The sequence below is a fragment of the Epinephelus moara genome, chromosome 22 (genome assembly GCF_006386435.1).
Source record: "Epinephelus moara isolate mb chromosome 22, YSFRI_EMoa_1.0, whole genome shotgun sequence".
Classification (NCBI taxonomy): domain Eukaryota; kingdom Metazoa; phylum Chordata; class Actinopteri; order Perciformes; family Serranidae; genus Epinephelus; species Epinephelus moara.
The window spans coordinates 27,171,518-27,181,246 of NC_065527.1; the positions used below are offsets into that span (position 1 = coordinate 27,171,518).

The 9,729-nt window shown below is 41.3% G+C and overlaps 2 protein-coding genes across 2 annotated transcripts in view; both read right to left on the reverse strand.

Annotated features, from left to right (window-relative positions):
- LOC126384249 (uncharacterized) overlaps positions 1-9,729 on the reverse strand; it is an 83,619-nt gene that overhangs the window by 15,428 nt on the left and 58,462 nt on the right. The window lies entirely within an intron of this gene.
- LOC126384553 (major histocompatibility complex class I-related gene protein-like) overlaps positions 2,297-9,729 on the reverse strand; it is a 10,103-nt gene continuing 2,670 nt past the window's right edge. Inside the window, exons 3-7 of the mRNA XM_050035674.1 lie at positions 6,814-7,092; positions 4,706-5,008; positions 4,168-4,263; positions 3,776-3,793; positions 2,297-3,589 (exon numbers count right to left, since the gene is read on the reverse strand). Of these exons, the coding sequence (XP_049891631.1) occupies positions 3,519-3,589; positions 3,776-3,793; positions 4,168-4,263; positions 4,706-5,008; positions 6,814-7,092 (767 nt within the window). The 3' untranslated portion in view covers positions 2,297-3,518. The remainder of the gene's footprint in view (positions 3,590-3,775; positions 3,794-4,167; positions 4,264-4,705; positions 5,009-6,813; positions 7,093-9,729) is intronic.

Genomic DNA, 9,729 nt, shown 5'->3' on the forward strand with positions numbered 1-9,729 from the left:
TCTCTGAAGACCTGCTGGTGCACCGTACACTCCCCTGTGTACCACTTCCAGAACTTAGGATCCCCGTCTCTTAATTTTTCCATCCAGTCCTGTTTGGGTAATGCTGTCTTGATTCTGCTGTCACAGTAACCCACCACAACGTCATCAATCAGCATAACAGCCACAACCTCTGGGAAGTTGTGAGACTCTTGGACTCCAGAGGACGCAGTGAAGAAAACCTTCATAGAGTGCTTCACTGAAAGACAAATAGGCATTCAATTTTTTTTTAAACTACATGTTAACATGTTTAATGTTGCATAGTTGCAATATTATGAGTAGGCATCAGTTTGTTGAGCACAGCATTTGATTTTTGCTCTATCAGCATGAGCAAAAAATAATTAATAATAATTAATAATAATAAAAATAATGTATTGTACAGTGTCTAATAACTGTATAAAAGCTAGTTACAGGACACACCTCATTATGGTATTCCTGAAACAATTACAGCACTCAGCTCCTCACTTGCAACAGAACATTTTTTCCTGAAGTTCATTTTAAACATATTGTTCTTGTATTGTGTTTAAGTGAATCATAGAGAATACATATTAAGGGTAGTCTATGAAAGACAGGCTGTATACTCCTATGCTCTAATGAATACTGTAAATGGACACACACCCTACTCTGCACAGGAGCTCATAGGTCAAATGAAACTGCTGTTACAGGGAAGAGCTAAAAAAAAAGGTTTAAAATGTTCTTACCTGGAGATGAAAAATGACAGAATAGGAGCAACAAAAATGACTTCATCCTGGTTTGAAAAAGAAGTTGAGCTGGAGAGCTAAGTGGAGTCAGCTGATACGAACTTTTTCTATAGTCCAGTGATGTTTCCTGGTTTAATGAGATGAGTATTTGTTTTCTGAAAAAAAAGAGGTGTGTTCACCAGTTAACTCCTTGTAGGTGAACAAAAACTTCCCTCTGGCCTCTAAAAATTTGAATTTTTTCAACGGAAAGACTGTAACATGACTGTAACATGATTATTATTGATGGTGTTACTGTATTATAAGCTTTAATATGTACGGAACCAGATCTTGTTTTTCAAGGCTTTGTGTTTTTCATTTACATATTAGTTACCGGTTGTTGCTGGATCTGCTCCTGCCTGCTTCCACTGAAGCTTGTTCTGATCTGCCTGCACTTGTCTACTGCTCAATTCCAAAAACACACTGCATCGTGCAAGACACAGACTTTGACCCGTCAGATATGAGGCAGGAGGTAGGACACAGAGTACTTGTGTTATTGTTTATCTTCAGCTTTGTTCTTTGTTCTACATCTCAGTCTCTCAGCTTCTCCTGTAATTACAACCTGTTTAACCTGCTTCTATTTTTAGTTTACTTTCCCTTTTGCCTCACAAATTAAAGGTGGAGATTGTGTTGAGGGATAAGAAAGTGAGTCAAGTTAATATCATCAGACTCCCTCCAAATTTTGATTGATTACGTTTAATGTCTTTTAATGAAGAAACACTGACTTCCTCTGAGAGATCAGATCATTACCGCTGTAAGGGAATGTTATTATTCTACTCTATTAATAGTACATATCAAGCGACTACCACCCCAAATGACTACTGTGAATAAGCTTGTTTTTCCAGTACTTGAAGTGCTGGAGGCTTTTATTGGCCTTGGTGATGCTTCTCTCTTTAGTGACAAATGGACAGATTGTGTGGATTGATCGGATCTACTTTCAAAGATAGGTGCTTTGCTAATGGAGAGTTCAAGTAAATGTTGAGTATTGTTGAGTCCACTTGGGTCCATTTGTATGGAACCCCGCATATTCCCACACCTATGCTCAAAATGACTTCCCCTTCCACTGTGACCTTAAAACACCTGATTCATGGGGCGACCTTTGGCTCACCTGGTAGAGTGTGTGCCCCATACAGGCCAAATTCTCTGTAAGGGCCCAGGTTTAATTCTGACCTGGGGCCCTTTGCTGCATGTCATTCCCCCTTTCTCTCCCACCTTTCCTGTCTATCTTAGCTTTCCTATAATTCAAGGCAAAAAATGCCCAAAAATAATCTCACAAAAAAAACATAAAAACCCCACCTAATTCACATCACTTGTAACCAGCATTCCCTAATAGACTATGCACACAGTACCATCTAGTGGTCAGAAGTGTTTTAGTCTATAGATAAAATGTACACAGAATTTATTAATTATAAAAATAGAACTACACATTTTAAATGGCTCCTGCACAGGTTATATTTATATTGCTGCAACTGCAGTCACAGATGAGTATGTGGACTTACAAAAATAGACCAGCCTTTGAAAACTGTGGACTTTATTAAAAAGCAAAACATCAACACCAAAAGAAAGAGCAATAGATTTAATTTAGACATTAATTTATGGTTATCAATACACAGAAAAATGTCCAAAAAATTACCCAGCTGTTTTTATTTCCATTTTGTACATATTCAAATGAATGAGGTGTGGTTATTGCACAGATTCAGAACAAAGCAGCAGCACAAGATTTAGCTAACTAGCACACACTGTGGTCCCTTTATTGATGCAGCAGGGAGCGCCAGCGTTTGTGCTGGCTGAATCTGAGTTGCTACAGCCCATATTGCTTCTGTTAAAGGCTGTAGCAACTCAAATTTGGCCTGCTCAAAACCTCAGCGCCAGGTTTAACCTATGTAACAGCAGCAAGTTTGCTGATCTGGTGCACAGTCGAAGCGGTCAAGCATCAAACCCCCGATGCTGGGTCACAAGCAAGCTGAATTTGTGTTGCCACAGCTGCAAGTGAAGGTTCCTTCTCCACAAAATATGACAGCTACAGTAGCTTGGAAAATAATATGGGGCACTGCATTTGAAGAATTTATTGTTTACTGGACCACGAATGAGATGACAATTAGCTTGCTAGTGCATCCTGTGGTCCCCCTGCCTCGCTTCCAGCTAGGACAGTACTCTGCTGGCATGAGAGCGGATGGCAGCTGTGGTGACAGACCTTCAGTGGCTGTAGCTCAGTATGCATGTTAAATATTGTTTTGACCTTTCATCAGGACCTGCAGTTGGTCGTGCTGTCATTGATATATTGAGTCCTCTGACAAGCAACACCGTTCTCTGACCTTGACCTAACGCATCTTAAAGCTGCCTTTAAATCCTTTAGTCACCCAAGCGAAGAGCCAATACCCTGCTACTTTATATCTACATTATACCTGCTCAGGCTCAACTACAGTGACTGGCCCAACTGGCTTCAGGCAACTACATGTGAATGCCATGGCTCAGTAGTCCAACCACCATCACTGTCTGTCTCATTTAATGTGCTTCAAGACAGATTGGAAACACACTGTTGCATCAGTGTTAATAAATGATAAAACATTTTCATAAAATTCACATTTGAAATATAAATTAAAAAAAATGTGAAATGAAACCATTCTATCTTACATTTAAATATCAATACATATACTGTGACTACTACTACACTTTTGCTGCATGAAGCCATCTTTAAATGTCTTTTGCTTCTTTAAAACTATAATATGACACATGCCAAGTTATTTACTTTTTTCTGTGTTCATCAACCGAACTTGGATCGAGTTTCTCAGTGAGGTCAGAGCTGCTGTCAGGAGCTGTAAGGTCAGACACAAACTGTTAGTGTTAATCTTGTCCATTTATCCTGCATTGAACTTTTCTAAACAGTAAATACGGGAAACCGTCTTGAAAAAGTTAACATTCACAATAATTTGAAACTTTTTCAATCTACAGCATGAAGTGTGTTTCAGATCGGCTGCCATAAAATAAAAGTTTTTACTTACGAGGTGGAGGACTTTTTGCTGAAATTAAAGCAAAAGACAAATCATTTGAGTTACAGCTGTAAATGCCAGAATATCTTTTGTTACCTTTTCTCCACTGAATATGATCCCCTCCTCTACTTACTCAATCAGAAAAAATAAATCCATTCTACCCTTGTGTTTCATCTTTAGTTGATTTCTTATCTCTTCTTTCCCACATCATCGTGGTATAGTCACATTATCATGACTAACAGGCTCTGACCCTGACAGCCCTTACTGTTAGTTAGCTTACGGGATGCAGGAAGCTGATTCTTGTTTCAGCTCTACAGCTTGGATAAAAGCATCAACTCAAAGACTAATATCAAAGTACTGAAAAAGCCAATTGAGCAGATGATCTTTCCATTTTTCTCTCTCACCTTTCTTCCATTTGTAAACAGTGAATCCAGTGGCAGCGATGAGAGCAAGAACAACCGCTGCAGCAGTGATGGGGATGGTCATGTCACTGGGCTTCTCTGTTGAACAAAAAAGTATAATAGCAGTAATTAAGACCTGTACAGACAGAGCAGGTCAGTGACACTGACACTGTAAATAAATGAATAAATATAAACTTAAATATTCAAAGTTAAAGTTCTCCTCAATTCAGCAAAGCAGATACATTGGAATAAAATCATGTTGTGTAGGTCTCATTGGTCTTGTCATATTTGTGGTAAAGACAATGTGGTCTATAAAATGCTTTAAACTTTCTATGACTTTAAGAAAATTGAACAATCTTGTTAGGCCCACATTATCTGACCAGTGATCCTGAAACAAGCAACACATTGCTTTAATTAAATTCTTTAATTGTTTTTTTTATTAGTTTTCTGAAGATGATGCTTAATATGAGGACAAAAGCTAAAATTCCCAATAAACGACAGACATGCAGTTGCATTCAGCACCCTCTTATCTCACTCTTACCCCAGTTGGTCCTGATCACTGTTTTGTCCAATTTGGTGACGATGTTGTCCTTCACACCAGAGAGATAAAACACACAGTCATACCTCCTCCAGTCTTCAGGTGCGACTGATGAAAGGTTCAAGTCAGCACTCATCTGGAAGGATCCATCGTGGTTGGGGAGGATCTTTCTGATGTTCACGTCCTCATGAATCTCCTCTCCATCTTTCTTCCAGAACATCATGGCTCTGTTTGGGTAGAAACCTGTAGCGTGGCAGCTGACTGGAGAGGAGGGAGACTTCTGGAGAAGAGACACTCTGGGAAGGTCTGGAGCGAGACAGAGAATGGGGACGGAGGAAGATGAGAAACAGTGAAAGGTAAGAAAAGAAAAGGAATATAAAAAAATGTAATAAGGAGAAATCGACACAAGGAATAGAGAAAAAGGAAAAGAGAAGTAATTCAAGACATCACAGTTGTAAGCACAGTGAGTCTCCATGCTGGTTCATATCAGTAGTAACGTAAGTCATTGTTGCTGGCCAATCTTAAACGGAGTAACATAAGTAAATCCACAGAGTCTACAGCCATGCTAGCAGCTCTGTGAGGTTGTAGCAGTGCTTTGAGCTAAATCTTAATCGCAGTATGCTATGTGAGTACCAAATTTAGGCCCTGTCTATACGTATACAGATATTTTTATAAACATGTATTTCCTTGGCCACTTGTCTGCATGCAAAGTAGACTTGTTTTCTAAAACTAAGACTTTTTAAAAATGCCTTCTTTGGTGCAGATTTTTTAAAACTCTGGTTACTGTGTAACTGTGTGGATGTGTAAAACGAAGCATTTGGGAATACCGCATACCAATTGTTGCTTTGTATGTTGAGCATACGCTAGAAATAACAACAACAACAGCAGACTACTGGTTTGCCAACGTTTTGTTCGCATTGCTTGGTCTAATGATTAGCGATTGCGACACCACTCCATGAACGAACAGAGGCATCTTCTGCACCCAGTGGTTTTTCTCCACCTCAGCATCCATGGTTTAAAGTCCACCCAAAAAGATGATCTTGGATCTTGTTTTGAAAAGGGTAACATTAAGGCCCTGACACACCAAGCCGACGGTCAGCCGTCGCTGAATATTGAACTGTTGTTGAGCGTCTGTCGCCATAGCTGGTGCGCTATGGCCCTCTTTGGTGCTAGTCAGGTTTTTTTCCGGTGATACAGCATGTTGAATTGGTGTCTGCAAAGCCCCTCCATGAATTTAAATCACTTTGATTGGAAGTTAAGCTCTCCTCACGAGAAGAGAACGGAAATGAGGAAAGTAAACAAACAGCTTAAGTCACGAGGGAGTGAGACCAATGTAAGATATAATGTAAGATTTTTTATTTTTTTTTAGCCACTGAGCTCTTTAGCATAAACATTTCTTGATGGTTTGTCTTAACAATGATGGCGCAAGATAAATATGCTTTGTTCCATCAGCATTGGATTGTGTTGTGAATATGCTAACTGGCTAAGCGATGTCAAGATGGTCTTTCTGTTTCACTTTTTCAATGACGATTACTGACTACCGTCTTCTGCTGGTATGGAGGGGTATTTTCTCTCAAGCAGGCGCAAAACGTATGTGCTTGTTGCCCGTTGGCTGTAATCTTTGCTGTGGGTTCATGTGCAAGTTTTTGTCTGAGACTCAGGCAAAGTCAGCCGACGCAGCAGGGGGCTTTTGTTGCCACTAGTTCTCTGAAGTTTGGTTTGTCTAAGCCTTTAGCCCGAACACTTAACTACCTTTGTGATGAGGGGGGACTGTTTAAGACACCTAATACCGGCAAGCGTTTGGGGTTGTTTTTGTGTTGTGGGAGATATTTTGTAAAACAAAGGTCATGTGGACAGAATTATTTCTGTTCAAAAAAGGGGGAAAATATCAATCTTCAAAAAAAAAAAAAAGTCAGAGGATCACCAAAGTCACCAAACTGCCAGTCTCTTCCGATAGATGAAGGCCAAATCAAATCTTACTGCCAAAGGAAATGACCAAAAATAAAGTCATGTCGGACTGATTGCAGTAATAATACAACGGCAGTTCAGTTTGAGCAGACTGCATGAAAATTGTTGTGTCCACAAAACTACATCTGGTCATGTGATCCTACCTGTTCTCAGCAGAAAGCTCTTGGCAAAGGCAACATACATCTTGAGGAACTCAGGACAAATCTGCGTAAGGTACATCTGATTGCATTTTGCCCTAGCTTTCTCAGCATCCCATCTCAGTTTGGTGATGACAGCCTGTGGTTTCGGAGCAATCCATGTGTATGTGTTTACATCCAATGATATGTAGTCTTCTCCATTGTAACCGTACCGAATAAAAGCATTTTCCTCTCCAGTCTCATCGTCCCACTCACAGCCATACATCCTCTGTAAAATGTGGTCACCTAAGAGACAGAAACAGAGACTGTAATTAACAATGATGGACAGATAATATCTCCAGTGGCAAAAAATGCACTGCTATACTCCCAGTCTTGTGTTTCAACAGCAGATGATCAGTGCACTTTTTCTTTAAGTGAGTGATGGAACCCAGTGTTTTTTTTTTCTTCAAAGTTTCAAATTTAGAATGGTAGCTAAATTCCCAGATGACTGCCCAAGTCAAGGAAACCAAGTGGGTTTGTTCTCTTGGATTCTGTGCACATCAAACTGTTAAGGTCACTTGATGGCTTAGGGTTTAAAACGCTGACCATGAACTGCAACGTCCCTGGTTGAAGTCCAGCTGGGGACCATTGTTGCATCTCTCTTGATCTTGACTTGCCTTTGATATCTGACATCAGTAATGGTAGTCAAATCAGATCGAGGTAGCTGCAGGTTCTAGAATCAGGTACTCTAGGTTGCTCTGCTGAATGCAAAATTTCAGTGCATGATGGGAAACACCTGGCTGTTCCCTGATCCAAAGCTCATTGACTCAAAATATTTGACCACAAACATTACGCGTACTAGAAACTCTTTGTCGAAAGATTTTGAATATATTAGTCTGATTTTGTGCAAATTAAGTTTTTCTATACATATTGTACATGATAAAGACTTTAAGCCTACAATATTGGAATCTTACATGCCCTGTCACACAAGAGTAAATGGAGTTGAGCGACCGTTACCTGATAGGTTAATATTTGTGCTGAATGTGGGCAGTGCCTGCTGTGACGCACACAGAAAGCTAGCTTCCTAGCTAGTGTAAGCTGGCTTGCTAATAAAAAACCCCAAGACATAATGTTATCAGTACATTTTCCGTTTACTTGTTCCATGCCTGTCTTTCAACTCACTGCCAACCAGGCATTATCTCTCGTGTGGGACAGTTTGTATTTTTCATCTAATATCATACAGTATCAGATGGCTAGACACGGCAACAAAGTTTTCTTAAATTTCTTCTTAAGAAAAGTCATAAGAAAAGTCTGCATCAGATTCACAGCATCTTTTTTAAAATGATCAGTCCCACTGTCTGCCTAAGTTGAAGGCATGTGACCTTAGCTTCCAATCATCGGTGATAAAATGCGCAGTTAGCGTAACAAATGATTCGGTGGCGACAGACGTCCACGCATCACATGTAACTGCGATCCTACCTGCCTTCAACAGCGAGGCCATGACTTCTGTTTTGGTTTGGTTGTAGAGTGTCGGGATGGCCGTGTCGGTGAAATATTGTCGGGATGGGATGGTGTATCTGTGCTCCAGTGTATGCAGCAGTGCTCGAAATCCCTGATTTTCCACGACGGAATAAGGACGCAAATCCTTGGCAATAAATGCCGCGATGGCCTTCGTAATTCGCTTCGCCTTTTCCGATGAGGGTGGCAGCTTTCTAATTGCTTCCTCGATTGTTCTCTGGTCAGTAGCGCCACTCGTAGCCGCAGCAACAACAGCCTGCCGTCTCCCTGACTCCTCCGTCGGGTGGGATCTAGTTACATGGCTTCTCATGTTTGTTGTGTTGCCAAAGTATTTTATTTTAGCACGACACAGCTTACTTGCCAAAGTATTTTATTTTAGCACGACACAGCTTACAAATAACGTGGCTCTTGTCCAGTTCGCTTCCGCCGTCAACGTTGTAGAAGCCGAAGTATTTCCACACGTCTGCTTTTAAATTAGAAGGAGCTGTTCGGATCTCACGGCGAGGTGGGTGGCGGTCAGCCATGTTTGTTTTCCTCTGTGCGCGTGTCGGTGTGCCGCTCCGCGTACCGCGCTTCTTAGTTCCGCATTATTCACAACCTTCTGTATTACTCTAATTAACAGATTTAAATAATTGAAATTTGGACGTTTGTGAATCGATTCAGATTCATCCACGTCCGAATCGCGATGCATCTAAGAATCGGAAATTTCCCCCACCCCTACATTGAATAGTGTTTTTTTGGATATTTATTGCATTATTAATGTGTCTGATATTCTGGAAACCTGCCTGTGAGGTTTTGGTGACGTGTGCGCACTGTCCGCCGGTCAGCCAAACTTCGGCTTACACCGGCTGCAATCTGCCTGTGCTGACAGTAGACCTGGTTTCAGCTGGCGAGCTTTTAGCGCACCTTCGGCAAAGCGTTTTGGCACGAAACTGTCACTGCGCCAAGCTGGATCTGTCGACACCTCCCCCTGCTGCGCCGCCACACCCATCTCAGCGCACCTCGGTCTGCCAAACTACCAAACTGAATGCGCCTCGGGTTGCGCTGCTCGAAACTAGCTCTGCGTGGGGTTCGCCACCCTGCGCTGCGCCGGGAGCTCTGCGTGGGGTTCGCCACCCTGCGCTGCGCCGGGAAACTAGAGCCCCTTATATATAGTTAACAACAAAAAACTAAAGTAAATATAGCAGTGTGAGCATAGAGTGTGAGCCTGTCAGTGCGAATGTTTCTTCAATCACACAAGCACAGCGAGAGATGAGTGCCTGCTGCATGTCACATACTGAGGACAAATGCCCTGTGTGTGCCAGACCCCTACATAAAGCCCCGCCCAGCCTCTAGTTCTGCACGCTGTTTTTTTGTTAATCACAGCTTTTTTTTTTTTTTTTTACAAAGCTTTTATTAACTTTTCACTCCTGCAGCTTTCAGCAG